Source organism: Coregonus clupeaformis, chromosome 14 (assembly GCF_020615455.1).
Source record: "Coregonus clupeaformis isolate EN_2021a chromosome 14, ASM2061545v1, whole genome shotgun sequence".
Taxonomy (NCBI): domain Eukaryota; kingdom Metazoa; phylum Chordata; class Actinopteri; order Salmoniformes; family Salmonidae; genus Coregonus; species Coregonus clupeaformis.
In genome coordinates, this window is record NC_059205.1 from 21,935,406 (window position 1) to 21,961,859 (window position 26,454).

A 26,454-nucleotide genomic window follows, 5' to 3' on the forward strand; every position below is an offset into this window, starting at 1 on the left:
ATGAGCCTTGTTGCGGACACTGACGTCTTGCTCCCAGACAAGCTAAACACCTTCTTTGACCGCTTCAAGGAAAACACAGCGCCGTGTTAACCCTCGCAAGGCTGCCGGCCCAGATGGCATCCCTAGCCCCGTCCTCAGAGCATGCGCAGACCAGCTGGCTGGAGTGTTTACGGACATGTTCAATCTCTCCCTATCCCAGTCTGCTGTCCACACTTGCATCAAGGTGTCCACCATTGTTCCTGTACCCAAGAAAGCGAAGGTAACTGAACTAAATGACTATCGCCCCGTAGCACTCACTTCTGTCATCATGAAGTGCTTTGAGAGGCTAGTTAAGGATCATATCACCTTCTGACACCCTAGACCCACTGCAATTTGTATACCCCCCCCAATAGATCCATGGATGTCGCAATTGCCATTGCACTGCACATTGTCCTATTCCATCTGGAAAAGAGGAATACCTATGTAAGAATGCTGTTCATTGACTACAGCTCAGCCTTCAACACCATATTACTGTCCAAGCTCATCATTAAGCTCGGTGTCAGGGGTGCTGAAGGTGGGTGTGGTGCAGGAATCAAGCGCAGGACGCAGAAGCTAAGTCCAAAAGACTTTAGTGAATTATTCACGTAGTAAGTGAGCACAATAAGCCTGGAGGCGAAATAAAGGCGCACACAGGCGTCAAACAAAAGGAGCACTAACATGTGCGAAAACCTCTCCAAACAACGGAGGGAAGTACGTAGCTCAGAACACCAAAACAGAAGAGCAATCACACACAACACCATACACACACAACGAGAACTAAATAGGACACTAATGAGGACTAACTAGACACAGGTGTACAACATCAAGACAAAACCAAACGAACAGGAAACATAGATCGGTGGCAGCTAGTACTCCGGGGACGACGACCGCCGAAACCTGCCCGAACAAGGAGGAGGAGCAGCCTCGGCCGAAAACGTGACAGTACCCCCCCCCTGCGCGCCGACCCCGGCCTCGGGGACGACCAGGAGGGCGCGGAGCAGGGCGCGCGGGATGGTCCCGGTGGAACTCCGACAGGAGAGATGGGTCTAGGATGTCCCTCCGCGGCACCCAGCACCGCTCCTCCGGGCCGTACCCCTCCCACTCCACTAGATATTGGAGACCCCCCATCCGGCGTCTTGAGTCCAAGATGGACCGAACGGTGTACGCCGGAGCCCCCTCGATGTCCAGTGGGGGCGGAGGAGTCTCTCCTATCTCACCTTCCTGGAGTGGACCAGCTACCACCGGCCTGAGAAGAGACACATGGAACGAGGGGTTAATTTTCTTATATTCAACAGGCAGATGTAACCTATAACACACCTCGTTCAATCTTCTCAGGACTTTAAAGGGCCCCACAAACCGCCGACCCAGCTTCCGGCAGGGCAGGCGGAGGGGTAGGTTTCTGGTAGAGAGCCAGACTCGATCTCCGGGTGCGTACACCGGCCCCTCACTGCGGTGGAGATCGGCGCTCGCCTTGTGACGACGGATGGCCCGCTGCAGGTGGACGTGTGCAGCGTTCCACGTCTCTTCCGAGCGCCTCATCCAATCATCCACCACAGGGGCCTCGATCTGGCTCTGCTGCCAAGGTGCCAGAACCGGCTGGTAACCTAACACACATTGGAAGGGGGTTAGGTTGGTAGAGGAGTGGCGGAGAGAGTTCTGGGGAATGTACCGAGCCCACTCCTCAGTCCGGTCCTGGCAATACGACCTCAGAAACCTACCCACATCCTGGTTGACTCGTTCTACCTGCCCGTTACTCTCCGGGTGGTACCCTGAGGTAAGGCTCACTGAGACCCCCAAACGCTCCATGAACGCTCTCCATACTCGGGAGGTAAACTGGGGGCCTCGATCAGACACTATATCCTCGGGTACCCCGTAATGCCGGAAGACGTGGGTAAATAGTGTCTCTGCGGTTTGTAGGGCAGTAGGAAGACCCGACATAGGGAGAAGACGACAGGCCTTAGAGAACCGGTCCACAACGACCAGGATGGTGGTATTCCCCTGAGAGAGGGGAAGGTCTGTCACAAAATCCACCGAGAGGTGGGACCATGGTCGTTGTGGAACGGGCAGGGGTTGTAACTTACCCCTGGGCAGGTGTCTGGGCGCCTTACACTGGGCGCACACCGAGCAGGAGGAGACATAAACCCTCACATCCCTGGCTAACGTGGGCCACCAGTATTTAGTGCTAAGACAATGAACTGTCCGGCCAATACCCGGATGTCCAGAGGAGGGTGACGTGTGAGCCCAGTAAATGAGTCGATCCCGAATCTCGAGCAGAACGTACTTCCGACCCTCAGGACACTGTGGAGGGCTGGGGTCGGTACGCAACGCTCGCTCGATTTCGGCATCGACCTCCCACACCACCGGTGCCACAAGACAAGACTCCGGTAGTATGGGAGTAGGCTCAACTGACCTCTCCTCCGTGTCATACCGCCGGGACAGCGCATCTGCCTTACCATTCTGGGACCCAGGGATGTACGTGATTTTAAATACGAACCTGGCGAAACATGCTCCATCGAGCCTGGCGAGGGTTCAGTCTCCTCGCTGCCCGGATGTACTCCAGGTTCCGATGGTCAGTCAAAATGAGGAAAGGGTGTTGAGCCCCCTCAAGCCAATGCCTCCACACCTTAAGGGCCTGAACTACAGCTAACAGCTCCCTGTCCCCGACGTCATAATTTCGCTCCGCCGGGCTGAGCTTTTTAGAGTAAAAAGCACAGGGGCGGAGTTTAGGTGGCGTGCCGGACCGTTGAGAGAGTACGGCCCCTATACCGGCCTCAGACGCGTCCACCTCAACCTGAAAGGGTAATGCGGGGTCCGGATGCGCCAGCACCGGGGCCGACGTAAACAGGTCCTTCAGTCTCCTAAAGGCCCTGTCCGCATCAGCTGACCACTGCAGGCGCACCGGACCCCCTTTCAGAAGGGACGTGATGGGAGCTGCCACCTGTCCAAAACCCCGGATAAACCTCCGGTAGTAATTCGCAAAGCCCAAGAACTGCTGCACCTCTTTGACAGTGGTTGGGGTTTGCCAATTACGCACAGCTGACACACGATCCACATCCATTCTCACCCCTGACGCGGACAACCGATAGCCCAAAAAGGAGACCGACTCCTGGAAAAACAGACATTTCTCTGCCTTGACATATAGGTCGTGCTCCAACAGCCTCTTCAATACACGACGCACCAGGGCTATATGCTCGGCTCGGGTAGACGAGTACACTAGAATGTCATCAATGTACACGACCACCCCTTGCCCCTGCATATCCCGGAAAATGTCATCTACGAAGGATTGGAAGACTGATGGAGCATTCATCAACCCATATGGCATGACGAGATACTCGAAATGACCTGACGTGGTACTAAACGCTGTTTTCCATTCGTCGCCCTCCCTAATGCGCACCAAGTTATACGCGCTCCTGAGATCCAGTTTTGTGAAAAACCGCGCTCCATGCAATGACTCCGTCATGGTCGCAATCAGAGGGAGTGGATAACTGTATTTCACAGTAATCTGATTGAGACCACGGTAATCGATGCACGGGCGCAACCCTCCATCTTTTTTCTTCACAAAAAAGAAGCTTGAGGAGGCGGGAGAAGTGGAGGGCCGTATGTATCCCTGTCTCAAAGATTTGGCTAAGTAAGTTTCCATAGCTTTTCTCTCCTCTTGAGACAAGGGATACACGTGGCTCCGTGGGAGCGCTGCTCCTGCCTGGAGATCAATCGCACAATCCCCCTGTCTATGAGGAGGCAACTGCGTCGCCCTAGCTTTACTAAACAGGAGAGCTAAATCCCCATATTCTGGCGGAATGTGCAGTGCGGGCACTTGGTTTGGACTTTCCACCGAAGTCGCCCCTACGGAAACACCCAGACATCGCCCCTCACACTGAGCAGACCACCCATTGAGAGCCCTCTGTTGCCACGAAATAGCAGGGTTATGGGTGTAACCAGGGAATTCCCAGCACCACCGGGTACGCAGGAGAGTCGATCAGATACAACTGTATAGTCTCCTCATGACCCCCCTGCGCACACATCCTAAGTGGCGCTGTGACTTCCCTAATCAACCCCGACCCCAACGGGCGGCTATCTAAAGCATGAATGGGAAAAGGCTTGTCAACAGGTAGGAGAGGGATCCCTAAATCTAAACAAAACTTCCGATCAACAAAATTCCCAGCTGCGCCTGAATCTACTAGCGCCTTATGCTGGGAATGAGGTGCAACCTGTGGGAAACAAACAAGTATACAAAAGTGCGCAACAGAGAGCTCTGGGTAAGTGGGGCGTCTACTCACCTGGGAAGGCTCCCCAGTGCGTGGCCTGTTGTCTCCTCCCTCGGGGAACCCTCCCCAGCACCTGGCCGCAGTGTGCCCTCCACGACCGCACTTGGTGCAGGGGACAGGCCCCCTCGGGCTCCTCCTCTTCCTTTCTCTAGCGCCAGCACCCCCGAGCTCCATAGGGCTCGGCTCGGAGGTGCCGGAGGGTGGAATGGACGGACCCCACTCAGGACGTCCACGGGTGGCCAGCAGGGTGTCCAGACGGATGGACATATCGACCAACTGGTCGAAGGTGAAATTGGTGTCCCTGCAGGCCAACTCACGTTGAACGTCCTCCCGTAGGCTACATCGAAAATGGTCGATGAGGGCCCGTTCATTCCACCCTGCGTCTGCCGCTAGAGTCCGGAACTCCAGCGCGAACGCCTGTGCGCTCCTCCTCCCCTGTCTCAGGTGGAATAAGACGCTCCCCCGCCGCTTTGCCCTCAGGTGGATGGTCGAACACGGCCTTGAAGCGATGGGAGAACTCGGCGTAGGAGATGGTGGTGGTGTCCATCCTCCTCCACTCGGCGTTGGCCCATTCCAACGCCTTGCCCGTGAGACAGGAGATGAGGGCGGAAACGCTCTCGTGTCCCGAGGGCACCGGGTGTACAGTGGCCAGGTAGAGCTCCACCTGCAGGAGGAACCCCTGACACCCGGCAGCTGTTCCGTCATACGCCCTCGGGAGCGAGAGCCGAATCCCACTGGGTTCCGGACCTGGGACTGGTGGACCGGCCGATGGGGGTGGCAGGGTAGGTGGAGGTGTGGGTACCCCTCTGGACTCCCATCGGTGCAGGGTGTTGATGACGTCCTGTAGAGCGGTCCCCAGTTGTCGTATCTGGTCATCCTGGCCGCGGACATGCTCCTCCAGCGACTCAGGCGTGACTGTTGCTCCTGCTGATTCCATTATTAAAGGTGTGTGATTCTGTCAGGGGTGCTGAAGGTGGGTGTGGTGCAGGAATCAAGCGCAGGACGCAGAAGCTAAGTCCAAAATACTTTAGTGAATTATTCACGTAGTAAGCGAGCACAATAAGCCCGGAGGCGAAATAAAGGCGCACACAGGCGTCAAACAAAAGGTGCACTAACATGTGCGAAAACCTCTCCAAACAACGGAGGGAAGTACGTAGCTCAGAACACCAAAACAGAAGAGCAATCACACACAACACCATACACACACAACGAGAACTAAATAGGACACTAATTAGGACTAACTAGACACAGGTGTACAACATCAAGACAAAACCAAACGAACAGGAAACATAGATCGGTGGCAGCTAGTACTCCGGGGACGACGACCGCCGAAACCTGCCCGAACAAGGAGGCGGAGCAGCCTCGGCCGAAACCGTGACACTCGGGGTCCTGGGTCTGAACCCCGCCCTGTGGAACTGAGTCCTGGACTTCCTGATGGCCTGTCCCCAGGTGGTGAAGGTAGGCAATAACACCTCCACTACGCTGATCCTCAACAAAGGGGTCCCACAATGGTGCGTGCTCAGCCTCCTCCTGTGCTCCCTGTTCACCCATGACTGCGTGGCCACACACGTCTCCAACTCAATCATCAAGTTTGCAGACGACACCACAGTGGTAGGCCTGATTACCAACAACGATGAGACCACCTACAGGGAGGAGGTGAGGGCCCTGGTTGAGTGGTGTCAGGTAAATAACCTCTCCCTCAACGTCAACAAAATGAAGGAGCTGATTGTGGACTTCAGGAGACAGCAGAGGGAGCACACCCCCATCCACACCGACACAGCCACAGCGGAGAAGGTGAAAAGCTTCAAGTTCCTCAGCATACACATCACTGACAATATGGTGAACGAGGCACAACAGAGCCTCTTCAACCTCAGGAGGGTAAAGAAATTCAGCTTGGCTCCTAAGACACTCACAAACTTTTACAGATGCACCATTGAGAGCATCCTGTTGGGCTGGATCACCGCCTGGTACGGCAACTGCACTCCCTCTCAACCGCAGGGCTCTCCAGAGGGTGGTGCGGTCTGCCCAACGCAACACCGGGGGCACACTGCTTGCCCTCCAGGACATCTACAGGAAGGCCAAGAACATCATCAAGGACCTCAGCCACCTGAGCCACGGCCTGTTCATCCCGCTACAATGCAAAAGAGGAGGTCAGTACAGGTGCATCAAAGCTGGGACCGAGAGAGTGAAAAACAGCTTCTATCTCAAGGCCTTCAGACTGTTAAATGGTCACCACTAGCCGGCCCCCACCCAGTACCCTGCCCTGAACTTTACTCACTGTCACTAGCCAGCTACCACCCGGTTACTCAACCCTGCACCTTAGAGGATGCTGCCTATGTACATAGACATGGAACACTGCTCACTTTAATAGTATTTGCATACTGTTTTACCCACTTCATATGTACTAATATATACAGTTGAAGATGGAAGTTTACATACACTTAGGTTGGAGTCATTAAAACTTGTTTTTCAACCACTCCACAAATGTCTTGTTAACAAACTATAGTTTTGGCAAGTCAGTTAGGACATCTACTTTGTGCATGACACAAGTAATTTTTCCAACAATTGTTTACAGACAGATTATTTCACTTATAATTAACTGTATCACAATTCCAGTGGGTCAGAAGTTTACATACACTAAGTTGACTGTGCCTTTAAACAGCTTGGAAAAATCCAGAAAATGATGTCATGGCTTTAGAAGCTTCTGATAGGCTAGTTGACATCATTTGAGTCAATTGGAGGTGTACCAGTGGATGTATTTCAAGGTTTACCTTCAAACTCAGTGCCTCTTTGCTTAACATCATGGGAAAATGAAAATAAATCAGCCAAGATCTCAGAAAAAAATTGTAGACCTCCACAAGTCTAGTTCATCCTTGGGAGCAATTTCCAAACGCCTGAAAGTACCACGTTCATCTGTACAAACAATAGTACTCAAGTATAAACACCATGCAGTCGTCAACCGCTAAGGATGGAGACGCGTTCTGTCTCCTAGAGATGAATGTACTTTGGTGCGAAAAGTGCAAATCAATCCCAGAACAACAGCGAAGGACCTTGTGAAGATGCTGGAGGAAACAGGTACAAAAGTGTCTATATCCACAGTAAAACGAGTCCTATATCGACATAACCTGAAAGGCCGCTCAGCAAGGAAGAAGCCACTGCACCAAAACCGCCATAAAAAAGCCAGACTACGGTTTGCAACTGCTCATGGGGACAAAGATCGTACTTTTTGGAGAAATGTCCTCTTGTCTGATGAAACAAAAATAGAACTGTTTGGCCATAATTACCATCGTTATGTTTGGAGGGAAAAGGGGGTTGCTTGCAAGCCGAAGAACACCATCCCAACCGTGAAGCACGGGGGTGGCAGCATCATGCTGTGGGGGTGCTTTGCTGCAGGAGGGACTGGTGCACTTCACAAAATAGATGGCATCATGAAGAAGGAAAATGATGTGGATATATTGAAGCAACATCTCAAGACATCAGTCAGGAAGTTAAAGATTGGTCGCAAATGGGTCTTCCAAATGGACAATGACCCCAAGCATACTTCCAAAGTTGTGGCAGAATGGCTTAAGAACAACAAAGTCAAGGTATTGGAGTGGCCATCACAAAGCCCTGACCTCAATCCTATAGAAAATGTGTGGGCAGAACTGAAAAAGCATGTGTGAGCATGGAGGCCTACAAACCTGACTCAGTTACACTATCTCTGTCAGGAGGAATGGGCCAAAATTCACCCAACTTATTGTGGGAAGCTTGTGGAAGGCTACCCGAAATGTTTGACCCAAGTTAAACAATTTAAAGGCAATGCTACCAAATACTAACTGAGTGTATGTAAACTTCTGACCCACTGGGAATGTGATGAAAGAAATAAAAGCTGAAATAAAACATTCTCTTTACTATTATTCTGACATTTCACATTCTTAAAATAAAGTGGTGATCCTAACTGACCTAAGACAGGAAATTAGTACTAGGATTAAATGTCAGGAATTGTGGAAAACTGAATTTAAATGTATTTGGCTAAGGTGTATGTAAACTGTTGACTTCAACTGTTTATATACATATATACATACATATACTGTCGTAGAAATATTTGATTCAAAAGTAGTTAACTCAAAAATATCTCTCAAGAAACTGGAGCTTGTGAATCCAAAAATTAGACTTTATTATTGCGTAACAAAGCCGATCTGCTCCATGGAACACCCGCTTGCCCTTGGCTTAAAGATCTCCTTTTATACACATACAAATGCATAGTCATGCTTACATAGAATATACAGTTACTCCCCCTAAGATAAATGATTAACATCTTTCACCGTCACGCCACCGTTATCTTTCAAATTCCAATAACACATGTTGTTTACTCTTACAAGAGCTACGTGCGCTACATACATTGATTAAAGCATGGTTACACACTGTATTGGCTATATTCCTTATTTAGACATACATCTGGATTATAAAAATGTCAATCATGTTTACTATATTTTACGTTTGACATTTCCCAACATTTTGCCTTAATGATACATCATTTATTTCCATATATTCCCCCCTTTGGGACTTCCAATAAAGTCCCAATAATTCAAAAATTAATTTTAAATGAATGTAAGCCTGTGCATTTACTTATTCTTAGCCTTGCCATATGTGGTTACATTTTATATGCATTTATTTAAACCAATATATCTTCCTCATTGTTTGACCCATCCTGATGAGGACCCAGAGCCCAGTCAGGTATTGGATACAAGTCTGAAAGGTTTTCCTCTACATTAACCTCCAAGTTTTCCTGTTGGGCTTTGTAACCATGGCAGGCCCATCCTCCCCCAGGAACAACACCATACAGACATTCAGGATTCCCAAATGGACAGTCCATTGATCCTCCTTTAACATTACAAGGTTTCCCATATTCATTAACATACTGTCCTGGAGCTCCCTGAACTGGGTGTATTTCTTTGGCTGAACTAGGAACAATGGTCTGTACAGTCATTTGTTTTACTGTGGTTTGAGTCAAAAGTGATTTTAACAGAGGTAGTAAACAACAAAACACTATTCCCATCACTACTAATTATATACCTATCATTATTCCCATTTTTGTAAGCGTTGCACCCCATTTTCCCAGAGTTAAGTCCATCCAGTCCCAAACATGAGCATCATGCCCAGCATTGTCCTTAACCTCTTTCCGTAGTCATTTGAGCTTAGTCATTGCTTCAGTGAATGAACCATCCGGGGCAGTGTTATTGGGGATAAAAGTACAACATTAATCTCCAAACATAACACAAACTCCACCTTTCTCTGCTAATAGCCAGTTTAAAGCCTGCCTATTCTGCCATGCCATTCTACTAGTAGCCTGTACTTGCTCTCCTAAAGCTGATAATGCAGAATCTGTGTAATTAATAAACCTATGTTGATTATAATAAATATAATTGATCCATTCTAGGTTTTTGTTGGGTGAAATCCAGACAAATATTGATTCTAATCCTGCTTTAATTTCATCTCTTGCCTTATATTCATTTGGAATTCCTCTGGGTTGACCTATTGCATCTAAATATACATTGGGGTCATGTTCATATGCTCTTTTTATCCTTTTATTACTATTCTGTGCGTCCCTATTTGTTGTTTTGTCTACCTCCCCCTCCTGAAGCATTTGTACTCTAGCACATATTCCCTTCCATCCCCTAGGCAAAGTAGCTCTAATTATTTGTTCTCCACATACCCAAAATAAATCTGCCACTGCCACCGATTGATCCTCATAAGGAGAAATTAATGGCATTGCCAGTGTTTGCTTCTCACCAGGCCCTCCATTAGTAGCGATTACTCCAGTACTTGATCCTGCTGCCTGATATACTGCTCTGTGGGGGGTATCTGCATTCCAGGACATGTTATCACTACTTAGGTGCCATGTGGTCTCACACTTTCCCTTAAATTTGCCCAAATCATGCTCCCCATCCGTTTTGTTGTAGCATTCATAATCTTGATTATAATCTATACAATATTTTTCTGGTGCTTCCATTTTTCTGGGTTCTATTCTCATATCTAATTTTTTACACCACTCCCCCATCCTGGTTGATTATAGAATCCGGAATGATAGGGATTTCCCAAAAATGATAAACACTCTGCAGGACAGTAGGGTCTTTATCCTCTTTTAAGATGACAATAGCTTCGTTTAAAGTTAGCACATTCCTTGTAACTGTGTGGATTTGGTATTACTATCAATTATTTTAATGGAGAAGGAGCACATACTAAACAACTCGTTTTTCTATTAATTGTTTTAGCTGAATATTCTGCCCATTTGTACCAATCATTTTGCATTGCTCCCTCCCATAGCCTTCCTAATTTTGTTGGTGCTTTCATTATTTCCGGTACTATTGTTGGGGCTGAGGTAGATTGTCTATTTTCCTGATTTTCCCAATTAGTAAAAAAATCCCATACCCAGTTGTTCCTTTTTTTTTCTTCTAATCCTGTCTTTGTTGGTTCAACTGCTATAGTAATTAGTGGTCCTTGGGTAGTGGTCATAGTTACATTAACTATTCCAGGTTCTTCTTCCTGTCTAGATTGGTGTTTGGAAATAGGATCAATGTCCATTGTTGTTATACTATTCCCTTCTGACCCTTTAGTGCTAACTATTTCCAATATGTACTTTGCATTATTTTCTTGAGTCAATTCCTTTAAGCTAATTTCCCAACTAGTGTCTCCTTTGTTAATTTCTATTTGGCAGCCATATTCATCCCAGATTGCTTCTCCTCTTGTTTGATGATTAGCCCACCCACAAAGTGATTTTTCTGGCAGAGGTTTTATCCTTCGTATTGAAAATGATTTTTGAGTTTCTGTAGCTGTCAGTACTTGGGCTGGAATAGAAATACTGGTTCGAGCTATTTCCAAAGGTACATGCTTTTTTATTCTATCTCTTATTTTAGCTTCAGGAACCAATTTCTTAAATACTGATGAAATCATGAGATGTTTGGCTTGTTTTATATGCAACATTTTTCCATGTCCATTCCCTTTTAGCTCAACTTCTACACAATTATTTTTTAGGCATTTTATTTTAAACATTGCATATCCTTCAATCTGACATTTCCCCAATCTAGGCCATCCTGTGTATGATACTTGTTCTTTATTCACAACAACAATTCTTCCTGGCTCAGTAAGGCTGTCTCTAGAATATTGTATAGTTGTAGGCAGACTCACTACCATCTCTCCTAGATTAACTGCTATTACCGCTAGAGCAATTCCACAGTTCTTAAATTGTTGGGGACGATGAGAGGGCAGAGAAGTCAATTGTGGGAAAGTCACTTGCCTCAATGACAGGGGAGTCTCTTTCTTCAATGGTGGGGAAGTCACCTCTCTCAGTGGTAGTAAAGTCACTTTCCTCTCCATCACCTGTTGTTCCCCTATTACCTCGGTTTTTGCTTGTGCTTGGGGTATCTGCCAGGACAGGTATCCTATCAGCAGTATTCCCCAAATCATCAGGCCCCACCTCCCGACTCTCCAGATTTTCAGGAGGGAGTGCCTGCTGTCCTTCGACGTTGGCACTTGGACTCGTGCTTGCTTCTTCTTCTTGGACTCCATCTGGTGCCTCGACATCCTCCGCTTCCTCATGGCTCGCTGACGGCAGACCGGTTCTCTTCGGGACCCTGGTGCAGTGGTTCAGATGGTACCACGTCGTGCTTCCTTCCACCTGTATCGCCGTGGGCGTTGCTCGGATCACCTTGTATGGTCCTTCTCTCCTGGGCTCGTTCCACTTTCTGTGAAACACTCAGATGTAGACTCGGTCTCCTGGAATCACCGGCCCTGGCTCCTCTGGTCCGGGTTCCGGTTCTCGCCTTTTTTCCTGGAGATAGATCACTTTATGTATAGCAGTTAGTTGTCTTACATATGCTTTAAGCTCCATCTCTAATTGTTCCAACGAGGGTTGTTCTGTTAGTTTGCATGCGATAACTCATCAAAGCTAGTGGTAGTGCATCCACCCAATTGAGCTTTGCACTGGCACAGATTTTATTCAGTTTAGCCTTGAGGTTCGCATTAATCCTCTCAACAATCCCCTGAGATTGCGGATGATACACACACCCTAGTCTTTGCTTGATCCTTAACTGCTGTAGTACTTGCTTCACTGTTTTCTGAATAAATGCTGATCCATTGTCTGAACTGATTTCTGTTGGTATTCCAAATCTGGGTATTACTCTACTAGTTAGAAATGTGATTACTGTCCCTGATCCTAGATCTGCTGATGGTACCGCTTCTACCCATCTACTGAATCTATCTATGATCACTAGCATGTACCTTTTGCCATTCACCTTTTTTATCATATCTACATAGTCCATGACTAAATATCGAAATTGTCCTTCAGGAACTGGTATGTGCCCTATAGGCGTTGTTATTCCTTTCATTACATTGTTTTGTGCACACACCTTACATCTTGCTAATGCCTCATCTATTGTTGCCTGTAGGTATGGAGACCAGTATCCTTGCTTTTTAATTTTCCTTATTATCTCCCCCCTTGCGCAATGGTCAAAACCATGCACATCAGTTATCAGTAAGTTGAGCAACACACTAGGTGCTACTATGGTTCCTTCATGAGACCTCCATAATCCCTTTACATCTTTGGTGGCCCCTCTTTGGTGCCACATAGTCTGTTCATTAGGTCCTGCCCTTTCCTGCATCCTTATTATATCGTCTGGTTGTGGTATGGATTCAATAATGACCATTGGTGCTGTTAACACTGAGACGGTGCATCTAGATGCCTTCCTTGCAGCTTCATCAGCTGCATTGTTTCCTTTGGTTATAAATTATTTTCCTTTCCTATGCACCTGACATTTTACTATCGGCAATTTAGTGGGATACATTAACGCCGTCATTAATTCCACAATCTGCTCGTGGTGTTGTATGGGTGTACCATCGCTTTTCCTGAACCCTCGCTGCTTCCAGACTGCCCCAAATAAATGACACACCCCATGTGCATATGCTGAATCAGTATAGCTAATAACTGTTTTCCGTTTACCCAGGATGCAAGCTGCAGTAAGTGCTTTTAGTTCAGCTAACTGAGCTGAGCATGGCTGAGGACAATATTCTGCTATTACCTCTTTAAAATCTTCTCCTTGCTTTTGTACTACTGCATAGCCTGCATGATTTCCCACATGATCCTTATAACAGGATCCATCCACAAAATACTCTTCTATGCACTCTTCCCCCACACTGGACAATGGGGTTGACTCCAAGTCTGGTCTTAATCGAGTAAATGTCAATGAGTCTGCTACACAGTCATGTGCTTGTCCCTCAAACTCCAAAGGGATTCTTTCAGCTGTATTTATTGTTTTGCATCGTTTAATGGAAACATCTGGATAGGTCAGTAGAGTCATTTATTCTAAAGTTCTAGCATTGGTAAGAACAAACTTTCCTTTTTCTATCAGTTCCACTATTTTATGGTGTGTATGTATTGTTACCGGGTATTCCATAGTAATTGTGGACGCTTTGTCATATGCATATTGTAATGCAGCTAAATCTTGATAGCAGGGTGGATATCCCTGAGCAACAGAATCTAGTTTAGAACTATAATAAGCAATGGGTTGTTTTCGTCTTCCACTGCACGTCTCTTGCATAAGTACCGCCGTCGCATACTTATCACATCTGTTTGCCACATACAACAAGAATGGTTTTGTGTAATCTGGGGCTGCTAGTGCCGGAGCTGACTGCATTTCCTTCTTCATTGTTTCAAATGCAGTCAATGCATCACTGTTCCATTCCAGGCTTGCTCTAAGGTGTAGTTGTCCTGCTTCTTTCATGATTTCTCGCAGAGGAGCAGATTTAACCGCATACTCCTCTATCCAGTCTGAGCTGAATCCAGTCATCCCTAGGAACGTCATCATCTGAGCAACTGTTTGAGGGAGCGGTGCCTTGCTGATTCCTTCCAGTTGTCCTGGGGCTATTGCCTTTGTCCCATGTGCAATTGTTCTTCCTAGATATTCAACTTGAGATTGGCAGTACTGAAGTTTCGTTTTTGACACCTTGTGTCCTCCTTCTGCCATTCGCTTTAAAATCTTCATAGAATCAGTATGGCATTGTTCTAAGGAGGGAGCGCAGATCAACAGATCATCCACATACTGGATCAATGTTCCTTCTAGTATTAGATCTTCTTGGTCTGTTCTTAACACCTGATTAAACACATGCGGAGAATGCTTAAATCCCTGTGGCGTCCGAGTATATGTGTACTGTTTACCTTTGTAGGTAAATGCAAACAAGTGTCTGCACTCTTCTGCCAGGGGCACACTAAAAAATGCTCCACATAGGTCAATCACTGTGAAGTACTTGGCTTCTGGGGGAACATTGGTGAGTAGCGTATGAGGGTTTGGAACATCAGCAGGCCAATCTTGTACTATGTCATTTATGGCCCTTAAGTCATGTACCAGCCTCCCATCTGCTTTAAGGACCGGCAATAAAGGTGTGTTACAACAACTTTGTGTTTCTATCAGTACTCCTGCTTTTATCAGTCCTTCGATTGTGACGTTGATACCCTCTTCTGCTTCAGGTTTCATATGGTATTGAGCCCTCCAAGGGGGCTTGACATCTGGCTTTGTTTTGATGAACACAGGACATGCTGATTTTACCAATCCAACATCTGTATCATGTTGTGACCATACCTCGTGAGGTATGTTTTTCTCCATTTCCTTTCTGTGCTGGATTTCTAATTATTTTGCTTCCCCTAGCTGTGCTAGCTGTTGGGATGTAACTTCCACTTCCCTTGGGTCCCCAGTCATTACTGTGGTATGGTGTATCTTGATGAAAGCTTTATCTTTTGAGTGATAAATCAATGGGTTATCTGTCTTGTTCCATTGAATTGTTTTTGCTCGCTTCATCATGGGGCCCAAATCCTTTGCCTCCATTCCCTTGTTCACCAGCAAGGTAATGTGTGGGGCAGCTTCAGAAACATTGTACCATTTTGCCACAAAGTCTGATCCGTCCATGTCCGTCACCTCCATTGCTGCTCCTTGTTTTCCTATAATTATGTACTGAGACATTATTGGTACCGATTTCCCATTTGCATTTAACAACCACAGTTGTTCTAAGAGATCATCACGATAAGGATCATATTGCATGGTGCAATGATATTCTGACTTTCCTCTTTCTGCCTCTGGTATCTGAGCCTGAATAAACCTTCCCCATTTCCTGACTACCTTATCTACATCTGTCTCAATATTCCCTAACCAATAAACAATTGATGTATCCTGCTTCATTACCATTTGTAAGTTTAACCCTGCCTTGTCTACAATTACCCCTTCAGAGGAACATCGAATTTGTATACCAATTTTTTCATAGTGTTGTGATACAAATATAGGAAGGGTTGCGGATTTGTCATCCGCTATTAGGCGAACTGGAGCTGTCATTGGAATTAACTGTGTTTGTCCCGAGAATCCTACAGTTTTGGCATATTTGCCAGACATGGGGAGGTGAGAGGCATAATTTGGACTTAGACAGGTGTAAGTGGCTCCAGTGTCGACCATCATGGGTGTGCCTCTGTTCTCTATTTGAACCTGCAGCATAGGCTCTTGATAAGCTCGCGTAGTTAGTACTGAAAACTGACCCTCCGCTGTAGGATTCTCTGGGCACCCCTACTACCCCTGATTAGGCCCTGCCCATGGATTCACAGGACCTTGGATTTGTTGCTGATTTTGTTGCCAGCCGTCAGTTTGCTTCCAATTATTTTGGTTGCTGTTCCCCCCTGCTGTTGCCAGGGGTTTGTGAGGCAGTTTCGTCTGATATGCCCTGGCTGTTGGCATCCCCAGCAAATTCCAGGTGGCCCTTGTGGGCCCCAATTTCCTCCTTTTTGATTGTTTTGCTGAGATTTTTGCTGTTTATTGTTATTATTCCATCGTCGGGGTTGTTGTGCATACACATTCACTACTGGTGATGTGGGTTGTACTTGGGCCTGTGGTGCAGGAGGCGGATATGGCCCTCCTGGAGTGACTGCAGCCACCATTCCTGTTTTAGTCATAGGTGCTGTTACTGGGGCCTGGATTTTCTTTTTCCCTCTGTTTGTCAGTTCTTCCAAATTTAGTTGAGTCAACTTCCTCTGAATCTCTCTCCCCTGCTTTATAAGTCTCTGTTCATCCTTTCTGTGTTTTTCTACTGCATGTATCACATGGTCACAGAATTCTTTGTTTGTCTTTGAGGTTAGTCCCACCACATCCTCCAGCCTGCTTCTCACTGGTTGGGGCATGGCCTCTATTATTGAGTTTCGGAATAGAGTTGTCATCAGTGGGTCCCCCTCTGGATCTCGTTCTGTCTCCAGTCTCCATCGTTTCATCTGTTCATGTAGATAGGCAGCTGGATTCTCAGTTTCTCCCAGTGTCCCCCCTTTCAGTGACTTGGGGTCAATTCTTGCCGGATATTCCAGTCTCAGTGCTCGCCAGACTTCAGGGCGGTGTGAATCAAAGTCCATCCCATCTCCTTGTGGGTCACTCACTTCTCTCCTCAGGTCACTGTTCCCCAGTATATCCTCAATTTTTGCCTTTCTAATCACCCTTGCCTTCAGATCCCCCACAGCCAGCAGTTTCCCCATGGTTTGTTCCTCAAAAATTCTTATCCATTTTCCTGCCCCATCATGCAAATCTGGCAGACGGGCAACCAATCCTTCCAGGTCCTGTGATCTCGGAACATAGTGAGCCTGGGTACCTTTTATTAGAATTGGATATTGTCCCTTGTATTTTTCAGGTCTTCTCAATGTTCTCCTATTCCGCAACCTTTCTTCCCTTACGCCTTGATTGCAATCTCCCCATATTTCAGCTGCTGCTCCTTCTTCCTCCTCTAGCTCTCTGCCTGTCCGCTGTCTTACCTCACTCTGCTCCCTCTCTATATCTTCCTTTTCTCTCAATATTCTCCTCATCCTGTCCATTTATTTCTCTATTAGTTCGTTTGTTGCTTCAATTTCTGCCATTTCTTCATCTGAGAGTTCTCCATCATCTCTCTTCGTCACTTTCATTCTTCCCAATGCTTCCCTCAGCTCTCCATAGCAGTCCAATCTGTTTGGCTTGATTTCTGCCCTTCGCTTGATTCCTTCAGTTTTCTTTGAGTCTTTTTCCATCCTTTGGGAGGATGTAAACAAAGTCTTTCTTCTTCCATTTCTATTTCTCCTTTAATTGATACTACTCCGGACACTTGGGGATATTGTCCACCAACAGGGGGAAAGGTATTTGATCCCCTGCTGATTTTGTACGTTTGCCCACTGACAAAGACATGATCAGTCTATAATTTTAATGGTAGGTTTATTTGAACAGTGAGAGACAGAATAACAACAAAAAAATCCAGAAAAATGCATGTCAAAAATGTTATGAATTGATTTGCATTTTAATGAGGGAAATAAGTATTTGACCCCTCTGCAAAACATGACTTAGTACTTGGTGGCAAAACCCTTGTTGGCAATCACAGAGGTCAGACGTTTCTTGTAGTTGGCCACCAGGTTTGCACACATCTCAGGAGGGATTTTGTCCCACTCCTCTTTGCAGATCTTCTCCAAGTCATTAAGGTTTCGAGGCTGACGTTTGGCAACTCAAACCTTCAGCTCCCTCCACAGATTTTCTATGGGATTAAGGTCTGGAGACTGGCTAGGCCACTCCAGGACCTTAATGTGCTGCTTCTTGAGCCACTCCTTTGTTGCCTTGGCCGTGTCTTTTGGGCCATTGTCATGCTGGAATACCCATCCATGACCCATTTTCAATGCCCTGGCTGAGGGAAGGAGGTTCTCACCCAAGATTTAACGGTACATGGCCCCGTCCATCGTCCCTGTGATGTGGTGAAGTTGTCCTGTCCCCTTAGCAGAAAAACACCCCCAAAGCATAATGTTTCCACCTCCATGTTTGATGGTGGGGATGGTGTTCTTGGGGTCATAGGCAGCATTCCTCCTCCTCCAAACACGGCGAGTTGAGTTGATGCCAAAAAGCTCCATTTTGGTCTCATCTGACCACAACACTTTTATCCAGTTCTCCTCTGAATCATTCAGATGTTCATTGGCAAACTTCAGATGGGCCTGTATATGTGCTTTCTTGAGCAGGGGGACCTTGCGGGCGCTGCAGGATTTCAGTCCTTCACGGCGTAGTGTGTTACCAATTGTTTTCTTGGTGACTATGGTCCCAGTTGCCTTGAGATCATTGACAAGATCCTCCTGTGTAGTTCTGGGCTGATTCCTCACTGTTCTAATGATAATTGCAACTCCACGAGGTGAGACATTGCATGGAGCCCCAGGCTGAGGGAGATTGACAGTTATTTTGTGTTTCTTCCATTTGCGAATAATCGCACCAGCTGTTGTCACCTTCTCACCAAGCTGCTTAGCGATGGTCTTGTAGCCCATTCCAGCCTTGTGTAGGTCTACAATCTTGTCCCTGACATTCTTGGAGAGCTCTTTGGTCTTGGCCATGGTGGAGAGTTTGGAATCTGATTGATTGATTGCTTCTGTGGACAGGTGTCTTTTATACAGGTAACAAGCTGAGATTAGGAGCACTCCCTTTAAGAGTGTGCTCCTAATCTCAGCTCGTTACCTGTATAAAAGACACATGGGAGCCAGAAATCTTTCTGATTTACAGGGGGTCAAATACTTATTTCCCTCATTAAAATGCAAATCAATTTATAACATTTTTGACATGCGTTTTTCTGGATTTTTGTTGTTGTTATTCTGTCTCTCACTTTTCAAATAAACCTACCATTAAAATTATAGACTGATCCTTTCTTTGTCAGTGGGCAAACGTACAAAATCAGCAGGGGATCAAATACTTTTTCCCCTCACTGTATGGTGGAGGTCCCACAGACCAATCTGCTTTCTTTTTGTTTGTTTTCTCATCATCTTTTCTCAACATGTTTCTGGCTTCTCACATGTTCTTTAGCAATCCTTTTCCTTCCATTTTGAACATGTTGAGTACGTCTTTTTCCCTCTTTCTTTTGGCGCTTCCCTTCTTTCCTGTCTTTTGCTTTATGGTTCTTTATCAGTGTTTCCATTTCCTCACACACCGATACATCAAATGTTCCTCCTTCTGGCCATTTGGTGCCCATTTTCCTGGTGCGTTTCTCCCATTTTCTAGATGTTTTCTTCCTTGCCTAAGGGATACCTAGCACTCAGTATTTCTACCGCCGTTTCATTCATATTTATGGCCTATATTTTTTACTTCCTTTTTAATCTATTTTAGTATTCGTCCTATTTATTTATTTATCCTTCTTAATCCTTTTATATTAGTATTCCCTTTTTATTGTTAAACTATTTGTGCTTCTTTGATTATTGTTTGGTCAGAACGTATTTATTATTAATGGGCATTTGACAGTCTCTTTATGTAATAATAATATAATATCTCCTGATGTCCACTTTTCTTTTGTGTGGAACACCTCATGAATCTTTCCCTTGCTAGTGTTTTTTCTTAGCTTTAAATCACTCAGCTATATTCTTTATGTAATAATAATATAATATCTCCTGATGTCCACTTTTCTTTTGTGTGGAACACCTCATGAATCTTTCCCTTGCTAGTGTTTTTCTTAACTTTAAATCACTCAGCTATATGTGTGTTTCTACCCCTATGAGCATTCAAACACCATTCACTCTTCCTCTCCTGGTGCGAGACCGGGTGCATCCTTCCTACCAGGTTACACTTAAGTAACAGTCCAGGAAAGGTGCGCCAACCTTTCTCAACCAAAGACAGAAACTTCAAAAGACCTCAAATACAGTTTCTCTCCTCAACACAGAAAATAAGCTATCATCTGCAGGATTTCTTATTATTCTCATTCATACAGATGAGTAGCCACCCGTGCCCAAATGAATCAGACAGTTAAATGACTCACAGTAGCCCAAGCAAACCACTCATCCACATGAGATGATCAGACCTACTCTATCTAACTCTTTCTATATATTTTGAAGCCTTAGTGGCTGTTTAACCCATTCACCTACTCAGGATGACCGGTGTTAACTCCAATTTTTGGCGTCACCTACTCCCGATTACCTAACTTTTTACCTGATCGACCCTTTCTGATTCACTTCCCCGACACAAGAAATACGATTTTATACAGGATTTCTATCTACATATATAGCCCTCTAGGTGATTCACTTCCTCGACACACCCTTACTGGACTTCTATCTTACGCTTTCCTAAGCAACCTGTAAATTCGGCCCTTTCTTCTGACACAGAAAAAAGCGGTAGTACAAACGATTTCTGCCTACCTAAGCGGCCCTCTAAAGATGCACTTCCTTTTTTACTTTAGAGCGGTATCTGTAGGACTTTGTACCTATTTATTATCTGATCGTTCAAACAGATAAACAGCCGCCCGTGCCGAAATGACCCAGACAAAGTGATCAGCAAGATGAATCAAATTAATCGACCAGACGCATCAGATGAGCAGCCGAGCGACCCCGATGACTGAATGCACGAATTGAGCAATCAAATTTTACATTTTACATTTTAGTCATTTAGCAGACGCTCTTATCCAGAGCGACTTACAGTTAGTGAGTGCATACATTTTAATTTTTTTATACTGGAATCGAACCCACAACCCTGGCATTACAAATGCCATGCTCTACCAACTGAGCTACATCCCTGCCGGCCATTCCCTCCCCTACCCTGGACGACGCTGGGCCAATTGTGTGCCGCCCCATGGGTCTCCCGGTCGCGGCCGGCTACGACAGAGCCTGGATCAAACAGATCGATCAGACCATCCAGATGAGCACCCTGAATGAGACAGATGAATCATCCAACCCAACCACAACCAATTGAATCACAATGGCTTAAACAGAATAACCAGCAGGACGAACAAATGAATCAGATGACCTGAACAGACGGTCCAGACAAACAAACCAAGTGACATTTGACGGGTACAAGACACGTCAAACAAAACAGTCAAATTAGTCAAACGGATGCAATCACACTGACTGAATGATCAACCCAAATGAAACAGATAACTCACCCTACCCAACCACAATGAATGAACCACACCGACCCAAACACACCATCCACCCACTCGGACCGAGTAGATCTACGCTTATTATTTTCTACGTATTGCAACCCTCGAGGCTTTTTATTATTATTATTTTATTTATTTTTTATTATTTTTTATCCCTTAACATGTATTTTTTAATCCAAAAGCTCCCAGTCTCATATTTTCTGGTTCTTAAATTTGGAGAGACTTACTTGGTATTCTGCAGCTGAGGCCGGGCCCCGGATCGAACCACACAAACTTTATACTATATAAGTAAGAACTTGGCTTACCTTTTTAAAAGCGGCCACTTTTGTTTGTATGGTCCGTCCAAGCCGTTTCACAACCGCAGATGTCCACCGTCTCTGGACCTGTTTTCAACTCCTGGCAACGCTCGCCATTTATGTCGTAGAAATATTTGATTCAAAAGTAGTTAACTCAAAAATATCTCTCACGAAACTGGAGCTTGTGAATCCAAAAATTATACTTTATTATTGCGTAACAAAGCCGAGCTGCTCCATGGAACACCCGATTGCCCTTGGCTTAAAGATCTCCTTTTATACACATACAAATGCATAGGCATGCTTACATAGAATACACAGTTACTCCCCCTAAGATAAATGATTAACATCTTTCACCGTCACGCCACCGTTATCTTTCAAAGTCCAATAACACATGTTGTTTACTCTTACAAGAGCTACGTACGCTTTCCAGTTGAGGCCTCTTTCCCTTATCTCTTTATATTGCTGGCGTGACTCAGACACTTTCTTAAAAAATAATATACATACATTGATTAAAGCAGGGTTACACACTATATACCTTATTTAGACATACATCTGGATTATAAAAATGTCAATCATGTTTACTATATTTTACCTTTGACATTTCCCAACATTTTGACTTAATGATACATAATTAATTTCCATAATATATATATGTATATATATATATAGTGGGGAGAACAAGTATTTGATACACTGCCGATTTTGCAGGTTATCCTACTTACAAAGCATGAAGAGGTCTGTCATTTTTATCATAGGTACACTTCAACTGTGAGAGACGGAATCTAAAACAAAAATCCAGAAAATCACATTGTATGATTTTTAAGTAATTAATTTGCATTTTATTGCATGACATAAGTATTTGATCACCAACCAACCAGTAAGAATTCCGGCTCTCACAGACCTGTTAGTTTTTCTTTAAGAAGCCCTCCTGTTCTCCCCTCATTACCTGTATTAACTGCACCTGTTTGAACTCATTACCTGTATAAAATACACCTGTCCACACAATCAATCAAACAGACTCCAAACTCTCCACAATGGCCAAGACCAGAGCGCTGTGTAAGGACATCAGGGTTAAAATTGTAGACCTGCACAAGGCTGGGATGGGCTACAGGACAATAGGCAAGCAGCTTGGTGAGAAGGCAACAACTGTTGGCGCAATTATTAGAAAATGGAAGAAGTTCAAGATGACGGTCAATCACCCTCGGTCTGGGGCTCCATGCAAGATCTCACCTCGTGGGGCATCAATGATCATGAGGAAGGTGAGGGATCAGCCCAGAACTACATGGCAGGACCTGGTCAATGACCTGAAGAGAGCTGGGACCACATTCTCAAAGAAAACCATTAGTAACACATTACGCCGTCATGGATTAAAATCCTGCAGCGCAAGGCAGGTCCCCCTGCTCAAGCCAGCGCATGTCCAGGCCCGTCTGAAGTTTGCCAATGACCATCTGGATGAACCAGAGGAGGAATGGGAGAAGGTCATGTGGTCTGATGAGACAAAAATAGAGCTTTTTGGTCTAAACTCCACTAGCCGTGTTTGGAAGAAGAAGAAGGATGAGTACAACCCCAAGAACACCATCCCAACCGTGAAGCATGGAGGTGGAAAAATCATTCTTTGGGGATGCTTTTCTGCAAAGGGGATAGGACGACTGCACCATATTGAGGGGAGGATGGAAGGGGCCATGTATCGCGAGATCTTGGCCAACAACCTCCTTACCTCAGTAAGAACATTGAAGTTGGGTCGTGGCTGGGTCTTCCAGCATGACAACGACCGAAAACACACAGCCAGGGCAACTAAGGAGTGGCTCCGTAAGAAGCATATCATGGTCCTGGAGTGGCCTAGCCAGTCTCCAGAACTGAACCCAATAGAAAATCTTTGGAGGGAGCTGAAAGTCCGTATTGCCCAGCGACAGCCCCGAAACCTGAAGGATCTGGAGAAGGTCTGTATGGAGGAGTGGGCCAAAATCCCTGCTGCAGTGTGTGCAAACCTGGTCAAGACCTACAGGAAACGTATGATCTCTGTACTTGCAAACAAAGGTTTCTGTACCAAATATTAAGTTCTGCTTTTCTGATGTATCAAATACTTATGTCATGCAATAAAAAGCAAATTAATTACTTAAAAATCATACAATGTGATTTTCTGGATTTATATTTGGTTACTAAATCATTCCATATGTGTTATTTCATAGTTTTGATGTCTTCACTATTATTCTACATTGTAGAAAATAGTAAAAATAAAGAAAAACCTGGAATGAGTAGGTGTCCAAACTTATGACTGGTACTGTATACACACACACATACACACACATACACATTTCCCATCACATACATACATGCCGGACTCCAACATCGGTTGTCATAATATTTTTACTTTTAAACTTGTATTGTTGTGTATTGTTAGAAATTACTGCAGTGTTTGCTAGGAACACAAGTATTTCAATACACCCGCAATAACATCTGCTAATATGTGTATGTGACCAATCAAATGTGATTTTGATTTAGTTCATGTAAAACGTTTGGGGTAACCAGTCACTGCAGATGACTAAATACATGTTGGCAAGCTTATAATCGTTCTTCGTTTTATCATGAGCTGGTTCATTTGAGTTCATAACGTTGCGTGTCATTCTTCTCAGGGAACTTTGAGCTGGTCAGCCTATTGTTGGAGAGAGGGGCGGATCCTATGACCGGAACCATGTACAGAAATGGCATCTCATCTGCCCAATCCGGGGACATGAGCTCATACAGCCTGGCAGCATCTCATGGCCACAGGTAACATACACTCACACCAGTGGAGGCTCCTCAGAGGAGGAAGGGGAGAACCATCTACTCAGTGTTTTTTTTTTTTCATTTATTTTAAAGTGAAACTTGTGAAAAATGTTAGCATTTGTAGATAAAACTGTGCTAAATATATTAAGGCCACCGAATACAGTGGGGTAAAAAAGTATTTAGTCAGCCACCAATTGTGCAAGTTCTCCCACTTAAAAAGATGAGAGAGGCCTGTAATTTTCATCATAGGTACACGTCAACTATGACAGACAAATTGAGGAAAAGAAATCCAGAAAATCACATTGTAGGATTTTTTATGAATTTATTTGCAAATTATGGTGGAAAATAAGTATTTGGTCACCTACAAACAAGCAAGATTTCTGGCTCTCACAGACCTGTAACTTCTTCTTTAAGAGGCTCCTCTGTCCTCCACTCGTTACCTTTATTAATGGCACCTGTTTGAACTTGTTATCAGTATAAAAGACACCTGTCCACAACCTCAAACAGTCACACTCCAAACTCCACTATGGCCAAGACCAAAGAGCTGTCAAAGGACACCAGAAACAAAATTGTAGACCTGCACCAGGCTGGGAAGACTGAATATGCAATAGGTAAGCAGCTTGGTTTGAAGAAATCAACTGTGGGAGCAATTATTAGGAAATGGAAGACACTGATAATCTACCTCGATCTGGGGCTAAACACGCAAGATCTCACCCTGTGGGGTCAAAATGATCACAAGAACGGTGAGCAAAAATCCCAGAACCACACGGGGGAACCTAGTGAATGACCTGCAGAGAGCTGGGACCAAAGTAACAAAGCCTACCATCAATAACACACTACGCCGCCAGGGACTCAAATCCTGCAGTGCCAGACGTGTCCCCCTGCTTAAGCCAGTACATGTCCAGGCCCGTCTGAAGTTTGCTAGAGTGCATTTGGATGATCCAGAAGAGGATTGGGAGAATGTCATATGGTCAGATGAAACCAAAATAGAACTTTTTGGTAAAAACTCAACTCGTCGTGTTTGGAGGACAAAGAATGCTGAGTTGCATCCAAAGAACACCATACCTACTGTGAAGCATGGGGGTGGAAACATCATGATTTGGGGCTGTTTTTCTGCAAAGGGACCAGGACGACTGATCCGTGTAAAGGAAAGAATGAATGGGGCCATGTATTGTGAGATTTTGAGTGAAAACCTCCTTCCATCAGCAAGGGCATTGAAGATGAAACGTGGCTGGGTCTTTCAGCATGACAATGATCCCAAACACACCGCCCGGGCAACGAAGGAGTGGCTCCGTAAGAAGCATTTCAAGGTCCTGGAGTGGCCTAGCCAGTCTCCAGATCTCAACCCCATAGAAAATATTTGGAGGGATTTGAAAGTCCATGTTGCCCAGCGACAGGCCCAAAACATCAATGCTCTAGAGGAGATCTGCATGGAGGAATGGGCCAAAATACCAGCAACAGTGTGTGAAAACCTTGTGAAGACTTACAGAAAACGTTTGACCTGTGTCATTGCCAACAAAGGGTATATAACAAGATATTGAGAAACTTTTGTTATTGACCAAATACTTATTTTCCACCATAATTTGCAAATAAATTCATTAAACATCCTACAATGTGATTTTGTAGGATGATGTGCTCCTGAGTGGCGTAGTGGTGTGCTCCTGAGTGTGCAGTGGTCTAAGGCATTGCATCGCAGTGCTAACTGTGCCACTAGAGATCCTGGTTCGAATCCAGGCTCTGTCGCAGCCGGCCGTGACCGGTAGACTCATGGGCGTCGCACAATTGGCCCAGTGTCGTCCAGGGTAGGGGAGGGAATGGCCGGCAGGGATGTAGCTCAGTTGATAGAGCATGGCGTTTGCAACGCCAGGGTTGTGGGTTCGATTCCCACGGGGGGCCAGTATAAAAAAAAAAATGTATTCACTAACTGTAAGTCGCTCTGGATAAGAGCGTCTGCTAAATGACTAAAATGTAAAAATGTTCTGTATTTTTTTTTCTCATTTTGTCTGTCATAGTTGACGTGTACCTATGATGAAAATTACAGGCCTCTCTCATCTTTTTAAGTGGGAGAACTTGCACAATTGGTGGCTGACTAAATACTTATTTTCCCCACTGTAACTGATTGAAAAAAATATATGTTTTGCAATGAAGGTCTGCAGTAGCCTCAACATCATGCTCTAGGGTGGCACCATGGTGTAGCCGGAGGGCAG

At 45.3% G+C, this 26,454-nt stretch overlaps 1 protein-coding gene across 1 annotated transcript in view; it reads left to right on the forward strand.

Moving 5' to 3' along the window:
* The window catches only part of LOC121581360 (ankyrin repeat and BTB/POZ domain-containing protein BTBD11-A), a 301,845-nt gene that overhangs the window by 239,795 nt on the left and 35,596 nt on the right, over positions 1–26,454 (forward strand). The window contains exon 8 of the mRNA XM_045224749.1: positions 24,115–24,250. Coding sequence (XP_045080684.1) covers positions 24,115–24,250 — 136 coding nt within the window. The remainder of the gene's footprint in view (positions 1–24,114; positions 24,251–26,454) is intronic.